Here is a 22,187-nt window from a genome sequence, read left to right on the forward strand (position 1 = left end):
CCTGTACATGAACTAGTTACTGGAAAACCATCTGTGGCAAACTGTATTCTGAAAGCCTGCACTCTGTGGATCCAAGAGATTCTGATGTTTAATGCAGTGTACACAGCTGTAACGAATAAGGGGCCCAGTCAATAACTTCATGCACACAGGGGCTTCGCATTTCCCTCTTACAAGGGGGCAGAAAACTGCCTTCACACTGCAAAGCCCTTGCATGAATCTAGACTTCTTTTTCTGAAAGAACCATCACAGCTTCCATCCCACAAAGCAAACTGCTTTTGAAAGCAAGGGAAGTTTCAGATCAGTGTGCAATGTTGTGTGTGGTTCAAAGGGAGGGGAACCCCTCATTGAACTATCACGTCCTTGGAAACACCTTTAGATGCCAGCCCTGGTCTTTAAATGTTCTTGTGTCCTTAGACAATTTGAGGGCACAGGGTTTTCATTTGGGGAGCCATAATTATTTCTCTGGAGACTTCCATCTGATAGCTCTTTCAACTGAATGCATAACAGGAATGAGTCATGGACATAATGCATTAGCCATGAATCGTAACGAAAGCTTATATACATAAACACAAACTCCCAACCTACATTATATACAATATACTTACAATATATACACACACAGTTTATATACAAAGGCTACCCATAAATACTGAAAAATAGGTTTTAACTTCAACAGGTTATTGTTCTATAAATAACATGTTACATTTTATGAATGAAATAACATGGAAGACAGTAATTTAAAAATTAGGTGACAAACAGTGGTTTAATACTGTGAGCTTCGATGAAACCTCTAAAGAGACAGGTTTACAACAGACACTAGAAATCAATATAGCCTAGTGGTACACTGCAAGGTCACGCAGGAGACCTCTTTTGTTACTGAATGACACTAAACTGCATGATTCACAGTGTACTGTCGAGGTATCTCTGATCCAGCAATGACTCCTTTGAAATGCAACAGTTAGTACAGTCATGTAATTTCTGTTACTTTTGCCACTCTTCCAGCTGTTGAGATGAACCAATGAACTTAGCTTCTTGGTTACAAACGCTCTCCAGTGTGTTCAGAGAAAATGGTCATTTGTTCCCTGTACCATTCTTATATCTTGGCAGTACTTGGGAATCCAAGTATTTTTTACAAGAACCACATGAATGGTTAAATTGGAAGAGCTGCCATTTTAACAGAGGCTCATCTTACCAGCTTTCAGAAGTATGCAAAATATGAAAGCCAAGTACCACTAGACTAGTCTAATTTGCAGGGAAAGAGAGATGTCATTTTCATTACATCATGCACAGATGTATAATGGATTACACCGAAGCCAGTGGTGGTTCTGAGATATAAACCAATAAACATAGCATCTGACATTATACCAAGCCATTGCTTTGAAAATGATTGATTTTTGAAAACTCAAAGATGGTCTCTGTTTGGGTGTTTTAAGACCAAAGCAAAGTTTCACATATGGGTGTGGCTGTTGGTTACCTGGTTTCTCTGAGAACAAAAGAGATTATCGGGACTGTTATTCAAGTACAGTTCGTATTGCCCTGCCCAGGACAATGGCTTGAGTTCAAAATGTCAAGCCATTTGTAACTTGTAAAGGGGAAAAAAGTAGACACTTTTCAGTAAGGCAGGTTTCTCTTGATAGTGACCTCCATGGAATCAAGATTGCAGCCTTAGGGGATGGCAGTTGCCATGCAGAAATACAAAACAAAAAGGTATGCATTGGCAGATTGTAAAAACCTGGGACAGAGTGGCAGTAATCTGCCAACTATTAAAAAAACCTTTTTTTTTTTCAAAGAAAAAGGAAAAAAGCCAGTGTTGTTTGGCTAATCGCATGCCACGATTTGATCCTTATAACTCAACTACTGCTTGAAATCAGCTAAATTAGATTTCTAAACTATTATGCCAAATGAACATAGCGGAAAGCCGTCTACTAAGGACTTCGCTGTTAAAACTCTGCCTGTCTTTATTCTTTCAGACCGTCCTTTCCAGCAGCATCTGTGTCTGTTAAGTGGTGCTGAATGTGCTCTTATGAAAGTATATCATCTCTTCAGCCTGGGATGGAAATAATGCAGGGAACATGCATAGTAACTGAGCAGTGTATGATCCTTACCTATGCAGGTGTAGTACCGACACACAGATTTATCACCATGGAGTGTTAATAAGAGCAGAGTTATTCTCCCCACTCAGCAAAAGTGCTGCCCAGCGATATACTTGTAGGGCAAGATGGGGAACGGAAAGTCTGTACAGAGCTGAATTTAGGGGGGCACAACTGGTTCGGTTGCACTGGGTGTGAAGCCCTGGCCCCACTGGTCTGTATATGCGTACCATGTTCTTCTTGTATACCCTGACCTAGTTTAGAGGGGCTGGACAGGATATGCTAAGTACATGGAAGAATTTCCATTTCCTGTAATGTCCCCAGTATGCCAAATGCACACAGAGGAAGGGCTCTTTAATGCTCTATGGTGATCTCTTTGCAAACAGGGAAGGATCAAGCACTCAGTGACCACGGAATTACCACCTCCTTTTCAAAGCAAACTACTTAAGGCTCAAACAGCACATGCCTATATCAGAAAAATATGAGATGACAGTGTAGTCCCATCAAGCCTTAATAATAATAGTAATTTTAAAAAGACTGCTGTACAATATCCGTTGCATTAGGAATCCCAGTTGCCTTATGAAGAGAGCTTTTGCCATATACACCAAATCCTGGCGTACCATATGCAATTAGGAATATCACATTTGTCAGAGAGGAACAAAAACATAAAATAATTTAAAATCCAACAATGGATGAAAACTGGTTATTGAAAAACATCGTACAGTGTGTGAATACTGTTATACTGCTAGTAAACGATAGTAGGACCTCATTTTTACTTGTTTCAAAAAAAAAGAAAAGCTAAAATGTGTAAAATTGTCGCTGGATCATGTGAACTCCACATTAATAGCAAATGACCCAACATGATTTGGTTGGTACCTGCAACTGAATAATAATAATAATAATAATAGCCCATTTGTTTAATATAATTGCACTATTGAGTACCTCAAGAAGAAAAATGCTTAGGCTTACTTTCAGTAATTTGCCAAATACTGCTCCTATGCATCCCTCATTAATTTCAAGGGTCTTGTTTGGTTGTAGCACTAATTGGATTGGATGCTACGTTTGCTACATATAAATTGTTATAATACATCACCCATTCTAATGGTATGAAATCTTTTTTAAAACATGACAATTTGAGTAAATAGCTACTTGAAAGAGTGTGGTGGTTTATGTTGGTTGGATTAGAAATATTGCCATGGGTTTGTCTTAACATATTTGTTTGGTTTTAGGTTAGAATAACTAAGTTATGTGTAGAAATCATTAAACAGTTTTGAGTCTTTCAAATTAATCAACCTTTCACATAATAGGTTTCAAAAATAATTTCATATGGCCAAAAATATACTTTTAAGGATATGCCTCTATAGGCAGGCAAAACATGTTGAATTTAGAACTCTGCTTAAACAGTTTTACGGATTTCTTTTTACCCTTATTTGGATCATCAACTTACAAAACATTTTCTTAAAGTCAAAATAGTGCTTTTGAGGTCCATAAAATTTTTGGTACAAAAATAATAGTGTTTTTCTCATTCACTTTCAATGGTTAGCTTACCCTCCTGATGTAAACTAACTTATTTCTCACATCAATTGTTTCCATTAGGCACATTCAAGTAAAACAATAAAATATCCAAGTAACAATGACAAAAGCCAAACATGGCTTGATAAAATTTTACAGAGAGAGCTGTCCATTCTCTGGAATGGAATAAATAGTCACTTCCCTCAGCCAAAGATTCAGGTGGTTTGATGTTAGTATCGATTCCCATAGTGCAGAATAGTATCTTTTTTAAAAAAAAGTTCACCTATTCTCCATTCAGAAGAACCAGCATCAAAGAATCTGCATTTTGAAAGGAAGCAGAATTGCAAACGTGGGTAAGAAGTTCTGGTTTTTTTCTTCAGTAGATGGTTTTGTAAGCACTGGAGTCCAAAGCAGATAGCTAATGGCCATTAGAAGCAGCATTGCTGGTCCAGTCCAGAATGATCAAGGTCATACTTCCAGTCATCACAAATATGCCACTGATCAGGAAAAGAAGAGCCTACAAAGACATTATATAAAAAAATATTGAAGGATTTTGCCAGAAACAAATAGAACTTGATAAAGAAAAGGTCCAATTATGCACACGTAAGGGAACTTGTATACACAGCTGGGGCTCACAGTCTTCTCTCCAGGGCTGCATTTCCCAAAACCAAGACGACAAAACTTTAAACACATCTTGCCTTCTCCGTTGTGGGAGATGTAGCTGTGAAAAATTATCAAGGAACTCAGGCTTATTGTACAGTTCCTTTACACACTGATGGTTATTCCCTTTGAATCCGTGATAAAATGTCTGTTGCTAGTTAAGAATTTGATAAGAACTCAAGAACTCCCTTAGTCTTCTTATATTAGCTGTACATTTCCAGCAACCTAATTCTCCATAAATACATAAATGTTTCAATGTTGTTCTTTCATGACTAGCATGCTTGATAGTCACTCTGCTCATGCAGCCAAATAGCTCTTGGCGTTTTTCGATTCTACTGATCGAGCTAGACAAACATGATAATAATGGGCACTTCTCTTTACTCACCCCAATCTTCTGAATAGATTTCATTGGTTCTTTCTTCACTAGCTTAATGTAGAAAGCAGATGGTAGTATAAAGATCAGCATGGCAGCAGCGGAGGCACCTGTGTTAATAAAAATGGTCAACATTTCTATTACAGTATTCTGATTTTTTTATATATATATAAAAAAAGCTTTACAAAATGACAGCAAGAAGAACTGAGAACAACAGAACCCTTACCAATGAATCCAAATATATCTCGAATTGTGGGAACAAAGATCACGAGAATGTTGGTGAATACCAAAAGAGCCATTGTAATTGCAGTATGGCGCCACCAACTAAATTCTTTCCCTGAACACAACAACTGTGTGATGGAGCTGCGGATCTGTAAAATAAATGAAAGTTTATTAAAATCATTTTTTTAAAAAAAAACACCTTAAAGGCACATTCCAAGTACATTTTTCAAACTTTTGGAAATGTTTACAACATTGTAACAATGAGTGAGAGGGATAGCCTGTGGGGAAAATCCATTTTGAATTTTTGCTAGCCCTTATAGATAGCCAACGGGACGTGGGTGGCGCCGTGGGTTAAACCACAGAGCCTAGGACTTGCCGATCAGAAGGTCGGCGGTTCGAATCCCCGCAGCGGGGTGAGCTCCCATTGCTCGGTCCCTGCTCCTGCCAACCTAGCAGTTCGAAAGCATGTCAAAGTGCAAGTAGATAAATAGGAACCGCTCCGGCGGGAAGGTAAACGCCATTTCTGTGTGCTGCCCTGGTTCGCCAGAAGCGGCTTAGTCATGCTGGCCACATAACCCGGAAGCTGTACGCCAGCTCCCTCGGCCAATAAAGCGAGATGAGCACCGCAACCCCAGAGTCAGTCATGAATGGACCTAATGGTCAGGGGTCCCTTTACCTTTACCTATAGATAGCTAAAGGTTTCAGGTTGGAGCCGAAGCTAAGTTTAAATTAAGAAAATTTGCAGAAGGAAAGTTCACAATTCCCTCCTCCTCTTTCCAACTCAACCTGTTCAAGAGGGCCTTCCAATTTTTCAGAGAGGCTTTGGCAGAAGATTGGTTGGGGGGGGTTCACACAGATGGTTTAATAGAGAAAGATGGATCAGGAAGCTTTCCTTCTGTGAACTTCCCAACGTTAACTTTCCTTGTGATTTAAGCCTTTACTTTTAGGCTGCTTCTCTTTCAAAGTCTACCAGCTTAAAGCTAAAATGCTTAAATTTAACAACCGTGGGAATTAATCTCTTTGCCTTTCACACTCAACAAAAACTAATGCAGAAAGGTGAAATAGCAGAAAATGATTATTTATTTATTATTAATTTTTTAATCACAACTGGAAATTAGCAGACAAGTTCTAAATCAGCTTGATTTCCAAATTATTGTTGAAGCTGGGGGAAAAAACTTAAAGTCACTTACTGGGAAAATCACAACTGGCACAGTAAGTGTCACCGCCATCAGGACTGCCAGACGAACAATAAGGAGAAGAACATCAGCTCCCAGGACTTCAGCGTAAGTATGAAGCAACTCTGGCTCAACATTTCCTGCAAAGAAAATTGTGTTTTAATAGAATGTTAATTACTGTAGATGGAATATATATATATATATATATATATATATATATATATATATATATAAAACAGGAAAATCCCTGTGCTCTGTTTAAATACATATCAATTTATTCTCAAATGGAGTTTTCCAATTATGCTTCTACTTGTTCTACTTATTTACATGTATTGGTTCTCATATAAAACCAGAGAGCTATGTTTTGCCATCACTCACATTTCTAAGACCATTCACTCCCCTTCCAACATGATCCTAAGCATCTCTGCTTAGAAGCAAGCCCTCCTGAATCTAATGAGACTTGCTTCTTATTAGCAGTGCATTTCAAACTGCGAGTCTGCACTCCTTTGAATAAATTGCTCAGAAATGATATTCAAATAAGTTAACTGGACTTTAGAGAGCTCTCATCTGAGATTACATCCATAGTCGTAAGATGCAAAGAGCACACATGCACTTACAACACATTTAAAGTCCCACTGGTTTCAGTCCGAAAACCAGCACATTCCTAGACCTCTCCCACCAAAATTAACATTAAGGGTGGTTTATTTTGGTTGGTTTGTGTCTGGCCAAAACGTGCGCCGAACGTTTAGGTACAAAAAAAAAAAAAAAAGGAAACAGAAACAGAAGTTGCTCACCATAAAATGTCAGGTAGCCGAAGACAGCAGCCAGAAGATACATGAGGAACATGGCAAAAAATGAAACATTGGACACTTTCATCATTCTTCTGCGGCTTCGCCTGTTTCAAAGGAACAAAATGTATTATTGATTCTGAAATTATGTGCTTCCATTCCTGTTTCTATAAAATATCTGACGTGTAACATGCGCAAGTCTTACTTACCCTTTCAGTTCTTCATAAATAGGAAGAATAGCAGGATGGCAGACGAAGGAAAATGTTAAGATTGGTACAGCATAGACAGTCTGAAAAGCACAAAATTAAAAATGCACTTATGAATATTTCTGTAATATTAACTTGTAAGCATATTTCTTCTTTAGGTAAAGGCTGCAGTGCTAGTAAGCACACTCCAGGTATTTTGGGTTAAAATTCCCACCCCTGACAGTTGTCTATACTAGCTAGATCTTATGGAAGTTATAGTCCACAGTAGAGGGGTGGCATCAGACTGGGGAAGGATTCACGAGGGAGATAGCTTCATTTTTTAAAAAAGTGGGATTTAAACCTAAATCAACATGCGCAAGATTGCACAGAAAGGCTGTAATCCTAACCTCCAGTCCAGACTGCTAGAGGGTGCTATGATTGGGTGGCCATCCCTACCCATTGGCCTCTGCCTGCCTTCACAATAGCCGGGGTAAAACCCCAAACAAATTGTTCTTGGTCTAGAGCAGGACCAGTCATGCATCTTACAAGCCTATGCACACTTTCCTGGAAGTAAGCTTCATTGAGTGTGGTGGGGGCCTTTCAACAGCTTCAGAACCCACAATGCATCTTTATAGGCAATAGGCCAGATAGCCGTTTTGCATGACAAAAATTCAAAACACAGGCATTTGCTAAATAGGGATCGGATTGTTCAGGTTGTTAAAAGCCAGCAGTGTACTTAAGTTATTGGCAGGCTTGTGCCCAAGACAAAAATGTTCTCCAGCTTACAGTCATATCCTGTTTAACATAAGGACCTTTCAAGAAGCACTGAACCTTACCACAAGTACACAGTGCTCTTGTAAGCGAAAAAGGATTTTTCAGCAGTCAATGAGGCTTTAAAATAGTCACAATTAAATTTCTAATTAGTGTAGCCGATTATTTTCTCCCACCCTCTCTTATATTAATATTTACCTGTGAATTGAAGATGAAATATTTTGGTGTGCATTGGTCATCACTGGTTATATTAACTTCTGATACATGAAAAGGTGCAGTGGTTGACAGATGTTCTAGGGTGGTATTCAGAGTTGCATTAATCAAGTCACTTTCCAGTCCACATGGAATTTGAAATTTCTTGCAAATGACCTAACGGAGAATGACAAAGAGTACTGCCCGTTACTTTCATGGGATACATTTGTTCTAGAAAATAATGATTGGACATAATTAGAAGTCACTAGCAATCTCACTTGAATTAAATATCCTAAACACTTAAATGTATGCCTAGAAAATGTTGCACTTACAACAATAAGGAAGAAGACCATGCACAACAAGGAAAATCCACTGGTGTAACCCAGATAACCTGTAACACAAAAATGCTTTAAGTTAGTCCTTGTAACACATTTGGGAGATGGCACATTCAGTAGCATGGTCTGCACAACTCAAAAGTGAGTTTCCAAGACAATAGATTTACAGGAATTGATATTGTTAATATATTGATTCAATATCACTGAACAACTAGAAAGCACACACCTTTGTTTTAGCCATTATCTGGGATTTCCTATCCATTCTATTATCCCAAATCAACACATCCAATAAGAACACTATTAGATTTAATGCGGTGGTGTCATCCTGCTCTTTCATACTTTCTTAGCACCCCCCCAACTTTAATAAAACTTGCACCCAGGTAAATGGATATAAAATTGATGCTCAAGTATATTGCCTTCATATTGGCATATATCTGTATTTCATCATCTAGGAGGGCTTCGGAAGCTGCTGTGACACTTAGCTCTCCATGCACAATAAAGCCGAGCAGAATGTAGAAGTGGCTTCCATATTACAGGTGCCATGTTAATCACAAAGAGGACTGCCATTATTTCCCAATTTGTTCACCCTACTTTCATCTATATCTCTTGTGCCTACTTACCTAAATTTTTCAACAATGACAAAGGAAGAATGAGCCACAAGGATACCAATATAACCAAATAATCACCGTTGAGGTACCATTCTCTGTAAGAAAAGAAATACATCTTTGTTGAAAAACTGCATGGTCATCACATCTATAATTTTAAAATATTATATTGTTATCACAGTGCAATAGAGAAACACAGGACAGCAATACTGGTTCAGAGTACCTAATGCAAGTGAGTTCCCATTAATGGCTATGTTTCTGTCTTTTGGGAGTACTTTTCTACAGCTGTCAATAGGAAAGACCCTCTCGTGCACAAGTGATTGTGTTATGCTGGGTCACAGCAACTACATTGGATTAAGTACCACAGATATCAATGAGACTGAGCTCCAGTTAACATCTTCAGGACTGGCAGCCTAAACCAAAATATGCTTACTCAGAGGCAAGTCCAATAGGAGTCCAATGGAAGTTTACTTCCTAAGTGGTATGGCACAGGACTCGGAGGGGGGATATAGGAGGCCTTACACACTCTTTAATGGGATGAAGTTGTACTTGCATGCAAATGGGTATTCAAACATGCCAAGGAAGAGCACAGCTATGCCCAGTGGAGAGCCCTCTTTATGTGGGCAGAGAAACCACATGGGAAAGGGTTATTCCCAAAGAAATTAATAATTATTATCTTTATAGCTATTCAAAAATGCAATGAGCATAGTTCAGAGAAAGCTACATGAATCTAAGCACCATTGAGTTGGATGTGGCTTAGCAGTCTGCTTACAGTCTAATACAATGAGGTTTATGTATTGCAAACTTTCTATGGGTTGCAAGCATTGTCTCCTCTAAAATATGGGGGGATCTCATACTCTAATCATGGTATTAGAATTCCTGTAGAAACACAACTCATGTCCCTGAATGCTTGTGCCCAAATATTTACTTCTGATTCAAGAGTAACATCACTGCAGTGATTAAGATGGGATGATACAATATTTTGTATGAAGGCAGTGTTAAAAAACTACCATACGCATGCTGGCTTCAAAGAACATGTTGGAACTACAGCTTGATTACATTTTCAGAACAAAGAAGTAATTGGACTGGCCAGTCAGTGAACACTGATCCTGTTTACATGCCCTGCTATTTTGTCAAACAACAAGGCTTTTTTCTAACCCCTTTCCTATAGGCCGTATCATATGTCAAACAGACCACTCAATAAGTAGGCCAGTATAACTGGAGCTCAACCATGATCTCTTCTTACACGTTTCAACAGAAGACATCAGATAAAATTTCTACAATGCCTATTTCTGTTACCGCTAACAGTTTCTCTGCTGAGGCGTTCGAAGACTTACCCTGTGCTCTCTTTGACGTTCATAAATGCCTTGATGACCAATGGTAACTCATATTTCACAATGTAGAGGTAGCTGGACATAGCTGCAGGTGAATGATATTGTACATCAATGCAAATAGAGAGCATGGCACATAAGAGCCACAGAAACATGTTTCTTGGTGTCGCTTTTAGGTTGCTAATGGAAACATGTTGTGTGACAAGCTCATCTCATCAGAACAAAGAAGAAAGCTGTTATAAAGTGTAAAAAGGGACATTTATCTGAAAAACCTCACCTCCAATGTTCTGCATTGTAATAGATCCAGATGCTGCCAGTTTCCCAGCCATGCCAAAGGCCTTCATTCCCAGTTGTTCATATAGCAGAGACCCTACAGCAACAAGAAACAGAGCAGTTGCTAGAGTGTAATTTACAGTTACATGTTTTTTAATGTATAAAGTGTAGGGAGGTGAATTTCTTAGTCACAAGTAGATGTTAACATACCTCCTTCATTGGCAGTCTTCAAGAGGAGATGAACGGAGTATAAAGAAAATATTGACACGAAGAACAGAAGAATTCTTTAAAAAAGCACACATAAACAAACAACTTTTACTTTGGCTGAAATAAGCATCTAAACTGCAACAAGAAAAGGTAACAAAATCAGGCTCAGTTCTGCCAAAGTGATGCACTTCCCAGTGATTTCAGCCGGGAAGATGTAAGTACACACTTGACTTTTTAATTGAGACCAGTTTCATTTACAAGTGATAAAATGATAACTGGTTTTAAAGGCGGTCGTATAATTCCTGAAGAAAATATTGAAATAATTCTAAAAACAAATGTAATAAGAACAGCGGTGCTCTTTATTGTGGAGGTTATAAGAAACCATCCCAACAAGGATTACATATGATCCCACTGACATGTCTCTAAAGGTGGACTACCTGCCTTTAAGCTAGTTCAGACTCATGCTGGGTTAACCACAAGCCCTTTCTATGCAAACAGTTCTCCACATCTGATATATTGAAAGGGGAAGCAAAATGTTACTTCCCTTTCTTTTCTGTTCATTTTAGTACTTACAAAAATAAATGGAGATCATGACGCTTAAGTTTAGACAATAAAAAATGGTTATAGTTTGGGGGTTTTTAATCAGAATATTAAACACTGGCATCTCCTGCGGTGGAGCTATAATGATAAAATGCCAGCATCTCAATCCAATACTCATTTTGATTTACGGGAATGCCCAGTCTGATCTTAGATACAAGCAATGCACATAGTTCAGTTATTTGAATTAAACCTCCTTTCATAAAATGGATGCAATCCAGCACATGTTTAAATCCCAGTGATCTAAGGAGTAGCACTGTGCTGAACTAAACAGACAAACTGATTACAGATTGCCCCCAATTAGACTTGGCTTCATGGCTATGTTAACGTGAATGCCCATTGTTGCAGAGTCATTTACGCAAGACAAATAAATTCTACCATTAAGAATTTCATCATTATAATCAACAAAAATACAGCTATCTAGATAAAAATCAAGGTAAACTATATAGGAGATGTTGGAAAATTCAAGTGGAAGCTAATATGCTTGCTTCTGGGATTGTATACTTGAATACCATTAAACATATACACAAAATCTATGCAAAAATATAGATCTGTTCTTCATCCAACATGAAATCTACAAAGCAACTGCTCTATAGCAAAAAGGCATATTAGTGGGAACTTGTTCTTCCTTTTAAGATGCCACTGATAATTAAATTACATGTTCCAAAACAAAACTGAGCTATTTAAGACTTTAAACTAATAGCCCAATCAAAGGCAGAAGTTCCCCTGTGTTTAAGTGGAGTTGCTCACATTTAGATGTGCGTAAAACTATCAGCACAATACTTAACATGCTTATTCGGAAGCAAGTCCAACACACATAAACCTACTATGTACATAGGACTCTGCCTTAAAGTACATTTCAGAGAAATTAAGTTTTCCATGGAAAATAAATATAACTTAAACTTTTTCTGATAAAACAACACACTGGACTCAGCTTTGTGTTGGTTACAATGCCATCAGCATAATGCATGCCAGTGGTACACACTGCAGGGCAAAGTGTAATGCAAAGCCCATTTGAGTTCAATATGGGGAGATGTATAAAATGAATCAGCTGCCATAGACCAAAATGTGCTTCCACTAAAGCTGGTTTTGGTGGCAACAGCAACATTACCAGCATACTGCATTTTGGGTCATTTCTAAATGACTGTCAGAGAGTCATTTTGAAGGACCGGAGAAGACAGAAACGTAAGTTGAAAGACTCTGAATATGCTTAAAGTTCTGCTTAGAAGTAAATAAGTTGAGCCACATAAAAAGGAGTTTAAACATAACATTGCATCCACTTAAAAAAACATACAACATAAGGCACATTTACTGATTTCACGTTACAAAGTTCTCTGCCACTAGCTTTAACATAAGTATGCCCTATAGTGCAATCCTATCAAGTCCAATGGGACTTTACACACACATAAGTGTGCATAGGAAGGTGGCCTTAAAGTGCTTTTCAACCTCTCTCTCTGTTGGGAGTGCCTGTGTGAGACAGAAATGCAACTTTAAATGTACTTGCATAGGATTCTTAAATCAATTTCTAAAGATGGATGAATCCATCACAAAAATCCCCAAGATGTTTCACCTAGAAGTATTCTGTCTGAAGTGTATATTTAGCCTTGCACCTATCATTTTTTACACATAGTTGTACACACTGGGACATAACTTTATAAATATTATTTTAAACCATTCCTCCTGGGATGGAGCAATTTCTTTAGTTCCTATTAAGGCTTCATAGTGTAAAAATCAGAAAATTAGATCTCCGTATTTTTGCCCCACTAAGACAGACATAGGCAAACTCTGGCCCTCTAGATGTTTGGGACTACAATTCCCATCATCTCTGACCACTGGTCCTGTTAGCCAGGGATCATGGGAATTGAAGTCCCAAACATCTGGAAGGCCAGAGTTTGCCTATGCCTGCTATAAGAGTTCCACTGTAATATGTGCTACAATGACCATCTCTCATGGCTTTGCTTTTCCAAGGATACATGTTCTCAATATACACTGCCCTCTACAGGAAACATATACTGTACACAATATGCATGTATTAAATACAGGCAAGCGATCTCCTTGTTTTCCACGCCAGTGAGCACATAGCTACAAACCTATTTGCCTAGAAATTTATTCTCCAGTTTCTTAATCCCCAAGGACTATGAATATATACAATTTTTAACCTGAAAGGTGTACTAGTGTGTATCCCAAGGCTGAGGCAAACGGTAATTTAAGGGGGGAAATTGACAAGAAAGTGTAGAGATGAAATAGACAAGCACTTTGTGCTGCTAGGAACAGAAATGCCTTATGATATTATATATGCAAGTCTAGCTGCAGGATGCTATGGGTCAGGAATCAGGATGGGTAAGTGCGGTTTCACATGAGCCGGAGAAGCATGCAATGACATTTAAACTGGAGAAAGCATGCATTTACGAATGGCAGTAATGGGTATTAACCAAAACTGGAATACTTAAAAGCACTTGAAAACACTTAGTACTTAACACACTGAAAAATGCACACGTAATGTAATTTCTTCCTTAGAATGAATAAAAATATTTCTTTCCCCTTACAACTATTTTTGAAAGATGCTAAGGCAGGATAGGACAGGTGAAATCCAGCAAAAAAACTGTTTTGAGTCCATTTGTTTTAACAGGAGAGATTTAAACATGTGCTTAACTTTCCAGCTGAAATCATCAATGGAGGCTCTCAAGGATGCTTAATTTTAGCCTGATCTCAAGCATGGTTCACTGAGAAACAAGCTCCACAGAGCTTGTTTCTAAATGGGTAGATGCTTAGGATCCATCCCTGGTCTCCAGTGGGATTAAACACATTTCTAATGTGTGTTCATTCACTTGGCAACTGAGCCCAAGTTTCCTTTCCATGGTTACATTTTAAAATGGCAAATGGAAAATATTAGCATGCACAAACATCAACAATATAATGCTGCAATTCTGCTGCATTCAAATACTTACACAAAGAGAGCAATTCCAGTGTTTGCCATGGCATAAGAAAGCCCAAGGATGCCACTGCCCACAATAGCATTGCTCAGATTAAATACTGACATTCCAAAGGAAGTAGTACCTGGACGCTGTGAATAAGAGAAAAGTGTGGTGGAGGTGGTTAATAATTTGCTCAGAAACAATGATTTGCAAATGGTTTTAATTTGCAGCGGGGGGGGGGGGGGGAAGCCTAGTCTTCACTTATGTACTCAATGCTAAAAAGATAAGTGATGCATGCTTACATATTCAGTTTCATATTTCTTCTTCCCAGGATTGGATTCAAGTAAAAAGTTCTGGTTTTCTGGATCCATGTCTACATAATGGCTGTGAGAGGGGGGAAAAGAAGGAAAACTAAGCAACTTAAGTATTATCACTTTTTTAAAAAAAGCAACATAAAACAACATTGGGGTGGTTGTTTTTTTATTGTGTAATCCACTGATTTCATAAGATTTGGTCTGGGAAAGGTTCGGTTTTTGCTGCTGTACGTACAAAGTGAGATACTGGCGATTCTTACGACATTTTTTTTAAAAGGTAAATTTGGGGATGAAGGTTGAAATCCACTTCAGAGATTTGTCACTGATCTGAAGAGGACTGTGTATGATTTATTATTATTATTATTATTATTATTAAAGCAATGCACAGAAACATCTCTGACCTCTTCATAGCAGCTGGTTTGGTTGGGTAGGGGTAGTTGAAGTCATTGCTGTTGGAACTGTAGCTGCTACTGTCTTCATCAGGAGTAGTGTTGAGTTTGCCCATTTCAGCTTTGGTCATGATGGGATCCAGGATGCCTTTTTGGGGGGTACCGGATTAAAAGCAGGCAAATCAACTATTTGGGATAGTGGCAGCAAGCCTGGGCTCCTCTTGATCTTTTGTCCTTGGCTGCTGGACTTGCCTTGTCTGTGAAGGTAAAAAAAAAAAAAAAAAAAAGGGAAACGTCAATACTGCAGTAGTCCTCCCGAATTGGGTCACGTGAGCAGCCGCTGCCGCCGCTTCTGCTCACCGCGGCTGATTCATAGGCAGCCAGGCGAGTGGAAAAGTACCAGCAGAGATGGGAGGGAGGAGGGAGATGGCAAGGGAAGGAAAAGTACAAGAGAGTAGAACAAAGATAATCTCCAGCTTCGACACGGCAGCCCCCGCCACTGGGGGAGATCTGCGTGGGAAAGGCAAGGGGGTGCACTGCACAACACAACACAACACAACACAACACAACAACACATATCTGCCCAACAACCCACTTCGACCTATACATCACTTGCTCTCCACTCTCCCCCCCCCCCCGCAAGACATTTAAAGCTAGTCATTTTAATTATAAGGGTTGACTTCTTAAAGGGTAGACTAAACCAGGAGAAACCCGAAGTTGCAAAGGCTAGTTGAAGGTTCACGAAAATCGACTTGTGTCCAACCAGAAATGACACACTGACACACACAAACCTCTGTACAGGTTTGGGCAGCCAGCCAACTCCACCCCATCGGAACGGAAAATGATGCAACCCCGTCGGGCGATTGTCACATTCCCTTTCAGTACATTAACCACCCTGCCTTGATCGTTATCCTTTCCTTGGCCGTTCCCTGCTATTTCTTTCTTCCACCCGTCCTCTTAATAATAATAATAATAATAATAATAATAATAATAATAATAATAATAAAAAGAGGGATCCCTGCATTTTTAAAATGGAAAAAATGCAAATCAGTCACAAGACTGCACCAGCAGCGCCTGTTTTCTACTGGGTCTTCCCCATCCCAAGCTCTCAAAAGATGCAGCAACGCTGGCTGGGCTATTTCTTTTTTTTTTTAACACCCAATCTTACGTAAAGGAACGATTTGGGGTTTTTTTTGCTGTTGCCATGCCTTCGCTACCACAGCAGCAAACCAGCCCCCTCCCCATGATCACAGATTCCCCCCCCAACCCCCTGAAACAGCCCAAGAAGATTTTTTTTTACCTCGATCAGTGAAGCCTTGGATATTCCGGATCTCCTTTCCACCCCACAAAAATTAAAATTCAAAAAAAATTCTGAGATCTCCGCGATTTAATTCGCTTCTTCAACGGAAGCAAAAACGACGACAAAAACCCTCAGATATTAACAATTAAAAGGCCCAGTAAGAAATATATATATATATATATGTGTGTGTATATATATATATATATATTAAAATATCAGCAATAGGTTTTGTTTTAAATTGTTTCGTAAAAAGAAAAAAAAGCCGGCATAAAATAATAATTTATGGTTCTTTTATTAAATAAAACAAGAAGAATCACGACGAAAATTCTGGAGGCGGAGAGTGAGGTATGCGGCTTGGACGCTTGGCGAGGTGGTTGGTTTTTGTGTTTTTCTCTATTGTGATCCGCCGAGCAGCAGGCGCAGCATCAGCTCTCGCGGAACGTCGCGCTCAGGTCTGGGGAATGTCTGGCGATGCCTCCGCTTTTGAGGGCGGAATGCGCGGCGACGTCAGAGAAGGGGGAGCGGCGGAAGGACAGGGCGCGGCTTCCCCTCGACAACGTGCAGCCGCTTCTTTGTATACCAACACGGAGCTCCGTCGCTCCGCCCCGGGAGCTCTTCCGACTCCGCCCTACGAGGCCGCTCCGGGGACGCTGTTTAACCCTCGGGAGGAGCCAACTCTTTCCCGCACAAGAAGCGGATCACGAGGCTGTTACTTAGCAGCCGGGCGAAACTTGACGCCGGCGATTCTTCGAAATGATGGAGGCTTCAAATTACAATGAGGGCAGGGCTTTGCTTTTGGATCCTAAGTTTTTTTCCCCTGGGTCCCGTGGGTGCCTTCCGCCTCAGTTTCCCCATCTGCAAAACCAGAACAACACAGTGTCGTTTGCAGTGCCGGATTTATGTATAAGCTAAACAAGGTATTCAGGTTGTTGAAACATTTCATTCCAAATCTGCTAAACAGAGCCAGATAGAGGATGATGACAGGTGGGTGTCTTGCTGCCCCCAACATAAATCAAACCAAATTGTAAATTATACTAAATTGTACAGAACACCCTCTGGACACGGTAATGTTTTCTGAAATGCCACCACAGCTCACTAGTCTAAATTTTTGGTCCATCAGCTGCTGATTTCATAGATAAATGTAATATCACTGAATTATCATATGCAGTGCAGTTTCCCCCCAGGGGGGTACGCAGGGGTGTGCATACTCCTAAACATTTTGTGAAATTATGTTTGGCCTCATTGAGGGGCAGTATTTCAATATGAGTAGGAAAATGAGAGTACCCCCTAAACATTTTTAATTTTTTTAAAGAAAAAAAGTACTGTATACAACCACAGCATCTCCTAAGTCCTGAGATGTTACCCAAACTGACTGATAAAACCTAGGGTTTTAAAATGTTTAGATGAGATGGGGTATGGGTGAAAATGGTGCCAAAAGGAAGACTTCCACCGTGGGAACACTGCATCTGAAGATTTTGTGTGACTCGAAAAAACCAAAACAAAACATTTCCAACCTTATTTACTCCATAGCTCATGTTTTCTTGTACCACTAAGGCTGCTAAAACTTTTGTCTAATAAGAACAAAACTTCTGCTTATGGCATACGGTACTGTATTAGATTTTGGGGGTATGAATTCAGGACTCAGGAGTCATTCTGTATTATTAACCACCTAAGTCACAATTTCCAGTTAAGTCTAGGATACTGTTAATATCACATGATAATGATATAACATATCCAGGAGGAAAATTATATGAATTGCCCTGACTTGTGTGCATGCCTTTAATGAGTATTACTCATTCCTTATGTAACTGTGGTGCTGGGCATTTATAGATACACTTTATGGAAACTCTGCCAGAATTAAACAGAATAACCAAGTAACAGAATCTACCCAAGCCTGACATACATTTTTAATTCATAGATGTATTTTACAATTCTTTCACCCTGGGAAAAGCAAGATTTTCTTTCAACTCCTTGCATTTGGTTAGGAAGAAATAAACACAAACATATAAAAGAAATATCTATAAATAAATAAGTTTCATTCCATGAGTGTGTTTCTATGCTCTAGTGTGTGTGTGTTTTTTAGCTCCCCATCCCCAGCCTTTTAAATACAAAAATAAATATTGTATTTTTAAATTTTTCCTCTGAGCCAACCCATCCATTAATGAAAGATTCAGGAAAGGGATAGAGGGTTTTGAAAACAGAGGCAAACAACTGTGCTGCAGTAACTTTTGTGCTTCCTACAGACTTAATCTAGGCAGCATAGTAGTAAGATCACATGTGATTCTATTATATTGGAATATGCTTTTTTTCCCCCTACACAAAGTTTGCTGTAGTTCGTTTCTTTGTTTTGCTCCTGTATTGTTTGAAAGCTTTGACATCCACCAGTGCTTTCTGTAAGTGACATGTTTTTCTTTTGAAGGAGGGCTGAAAATTACATTTGGGAAACTCTTTGATGTATGGAAGTGAGAGCTAGACCATAAAGAAGGATGATCGCCGAAGAATTGATGCTTTTGAATTATGGTGCTGGAGGAGACTCTTGAGAGTCCCATGGACTGCAAGAAGATCAAACCTATCCATTCTGAAGGAAATCAGCCCTGAGTGCTCACTGGAAGGACAGATCCTGAAGCTGAGTCTCCAATACTTTGGCCATCTCATGAGAAGAGAAGACTCCCTGGAAAAGACCCTGATGTTGGGATTGAGGCTTGGGGGAGCCCCAAAGTTAGCAGAAGTACACACACACACACACACTCACACACACAAATGACACCACATTGATCGGAAGGGAACCCAGAGAGGAAAACGGCATGGCTGGCTGCCTGGACCCCCCAACATTTTCTTGCAGGTGCCACTAGTTTCTGCCCAGTTGTAAACAGCAGTGTCAGCTGTGCTTGGTGACAGTATGAAAGCCAGTCTCATTCTTGAATACAAATAGCTATTCTGGAGCAATATTCTTTGGATTTGTAATTGAACCAGGGACAAGTCAAGACATTTTGCAGCTTGACATATGCCCCTTACCCATTCCATGTACAAAAGCTGGCTGGACAAGCTCTTGAATCTTATTTTAATTGCTTGTGACAGGGTAGCATTCACCACACCTGAGACTGCAGGCCAGATTAGGGGGACCTAGGAGTGGTCATGTGGCAACAGAGGGAAATAGCTGGGAAGCTCAGGAGAAACAGTCGGAGAATGCTGCCGCCGCCTCCAGCTTCTGCCAGCTGGGGTGGTTGTCTCACTCTTTCTAATGGCAGGACCAGTCCTGACTTGACTCCCAAATATTAGAGCTCATAATAGCATGATTGAAAGAGATGAGTAACAGCATGGTTAATTTAATTGGGTTTACTCCCAGGTAGGTGGGGTAGCCTTAGATGGTGATCCTGTGTTCACTCACATGGGAATAAGTCCCACTTGAGTCCCACAGAAAAAAGCACACAAACAACTGTCATTATAAGCATTTCAGTATTAAAGCAGTATTAATTGATGTGGTTCCAGGAGCTGTAGTCACTTTACAACAAAAACTGCCTAGGATCATGTTGAGCATGAAGACACCATCTTATCGGGATATGAAACACTAAGTGCCACCCTATGCATGCCTATTCAGAAGTCAGTCCCATTGAGTTCACATTAGGGGTATAAGATTGCAGCCTAAGTTTTTCATTGACTTCTCAAACTGGTTTTTGCCAAGACAAATCTCAGCAGTAAAGATGACGATGAACAGATACAAAAATGAAGATTTGGCATACATGTAGTTCCACACAACCTAAATGCTTGGATAATATGAAAACGGAACTTTCAGTTCAGGACATAGAATCCACAACCCACTGGAGAACAACCAATGAAATGTATGCTGTGTGGCAATTCACTTTTCACACACTCAAACCAAGCTTGGACTGGAGAAGTAGAACGATCTGTAATGTCTGAAAAGGAAGTCTTAAAATAAATTTCAACACAGTGGAGGGGTGTGCAAGTTCCCCTTTCAAATGCTTGGAACAATCTTCAAATTGGGGAAGGAGAAATTCTACTTGACACATTTATTTACAGAATGCAATATGTTTCTTCTGGGGAAGGCAGACTTCAGTCCTGCAGGATCTACTTTGTTTTGCTTTCACTAGAATCCCAAAGCTCTCTAAGCAGAGTCAGGTGCAAAATAGTGGCTGGGATGGTGGAGGCAGGCAACACCCCCTTAGAATAAGGACCCAGGGTATATCTGAGCACTTGATCAGCCCAGTTTTTATTCCCAGAACTGAATTCATAGTCCTATCACAAAAAACCACACTCCCAGTTCTTTCCTCCTATTACCTAGCAGCCAAATTTGGAGTGTGTTTGTATGTGCCTTTTTGTTGTTGCCATTGCAAATTAATTGGGGGCAGAAATCTTGTTGAATACTTGTTGAATATGCACCTTCTGCCCACCCCTGCTTATATAAGGGTAGCCCAACCAAGGCTGAAAATATTCCAGTCCCCCTTGAACTATGAATAAATTTAATTTCTCACTGATACAATGGTAGTTGTAATGGGACAATGTTTCCGTAATGTGTGGATGTTACACGTAGTGTTTGAACTGTTTAATTGATAAAATGTGCTCTGTGCAGAACAAATGAAAACTTGAGTGAGAGCGGGGATGCACAATTCAAATCACTCTGAGGTTCACTTAATGAGGCTGAAATTGGTTAGAAGTTCTTAGTTCTATAATCCAAATTTCCATGAAAGCAGCCTCAAAAAGGAACCAATGCTTTGTTTATATGCAAAACGCCATCAAGTGCATTAAGCCCACAGCAACAATTGGCAATTTATGTCAAAATGGATACTTTTCGGGCCATCCTAAATACTATATTGAAGAGTGCCCTCATTGATTCACCATAGCATTAGCTGCAGTCCACTGCCTTCCTTTGCTGTAGGATGCTCAGTCTAAAGCATACTGCCCCATACAAAAATTTATCAATGTGTTATTGGCATGGAAACAATAAGTTTGGTGCCTTGCACCACAACCAAAGTGTTAGGCTGGACGCAATGTTAGGTCAACATGTAGAAGGCAGCACACTCCTGGAATTCTAGGTGTGTGTTTTGTTGTAGCCCAAATCTTAGTCTGGCACACACACACACACAATTCATTATTCATCAAGCAATTGTCAGGGGGGCCAGGGGCCTTGATAATGAATTGAGCAAAAGAAAAGTGTTGGGTCAAATGTGATGCTAAAATTCCTTATAGAGGACACACTTCGAAGAGTGGATGCATGCTTTATGCTTCACAATGTGTTGCACCAAAATGAAGTATTCGGACACACATGATGCTGATGGGGCTTCTTGAAGAGGACATTCTCCTGGAGGTGTGGATGGATTATTTGTAGCAGTCCAAAATTCAGTTTCGGATGCACAGTTCCTTATCTGTAAGGGTTCTTCGGAGTCACTGCACATAAAAGAGTGCAGCACAAAACCAGTGATGTTGATTGGAGAGAATGATTGTGCATCTTGGAAGATATCATTCCCACGGTCATTGTAATACCTGATAGAAGGTAGCCGAAAGCCTTATTTTGACATGCAGGGGCTTATAAACTTCAGTTCTGGCTCATTCAGCTGCATCAAACTTTCATAGAAATAAGGACTTGGGAAGCAGCTAATAACCAGGTTTAGTCTTGTGGCAACTTGCACATCTTTTATATTGAGTTTACTTACATTCCTGCAGAGAGTTGTTGCCAACATTTTAACTAAATGGAATTCAATCATACATAGAAACGTAATGTGTACAAAAAGGGCACATTGCTAGAAGTTAGTTCGTCACCTTTATCCTACTTAAAAACGCAAATAACCATGCTGTGCCACAAACATAAAGGTTTATGGCGCCCTCTCTTTTTGTTTCCTCCACACTGTAGATATGAGGTGCCTCTTTCTTTTTGTTTTCTTAGCTACTAGTATCTATTACATGTAAACTCTTTTCCTGCCAGGAAGTTCAATATAGA

The 22,187-nt window shown here is 39.6% G+C and overlaps 1 protein-coding gene across 2 annotated transcripts; it reads right to left on the bottom strand.

The window, feature by feature from the left end:
• Nucleotides 1-10: 10 nt before the first annotated feature.
• On the bottom strand, nt 11-16,779 carry SLC38A2 (solute carrier family 38 member 2). 2 transcript variants are annotated; one of them, XM_083574574.1, is made up of 16 exons: nt 16,235-16,775; nt 14,947-15,191; nt 14,534-14,615; nt 14,265-14,380; nt 10,723-10,796; nt 10,517-10,609; nt 10,246-10,327; nt 8,924-9,006; nt 8,301-8,359; nt 7,975-8,145; nt 7,030-7,109; nt 6,827-6,927; nt 6,048-6,172; nt 4,862-5,006; nt 4,648-4,745; nt 11-4,119 (listed from the first exon to the last, which is right to left on the bottom strand). In XM_083574574.1, exons 2-16 carry the CDS (start codon nt 15,063-15,065, stop codon nt 4,021-4,023), a joined length of 1,527 nt encoding a protein of 508 aa, XP_083430700.1. In that variant the 5' UTR covers nt 15,066-15,191; nt 16,235-16,775; the 3' UTR covers nt 11-4,020. The 2 variants fall into 2 exon arrangements, with proteins under 2 accessions (XP_083430700.1, XP_083430701.1); XM_083574575.1 differs by lacking the exon at nt 14,265-14,380 and having other exon boundaries at nt 16,235-16,779.
• Nucleotides 16,780-22,187: the final 5,408 nt, after the last annotated feature.

The sequence above is a fragment of the Podarcis filfolensis genome, assembly GCF_964270895.1.
Source record: "Podarcis filfolensis genome assembly, chromosome: 10".
Lineage (NCBI taxonomy): Eukaryota > Metazoa > Chordata > Lepidosauria > Squamata > Lacertidae > Podarcis > Podarcis filfolensis.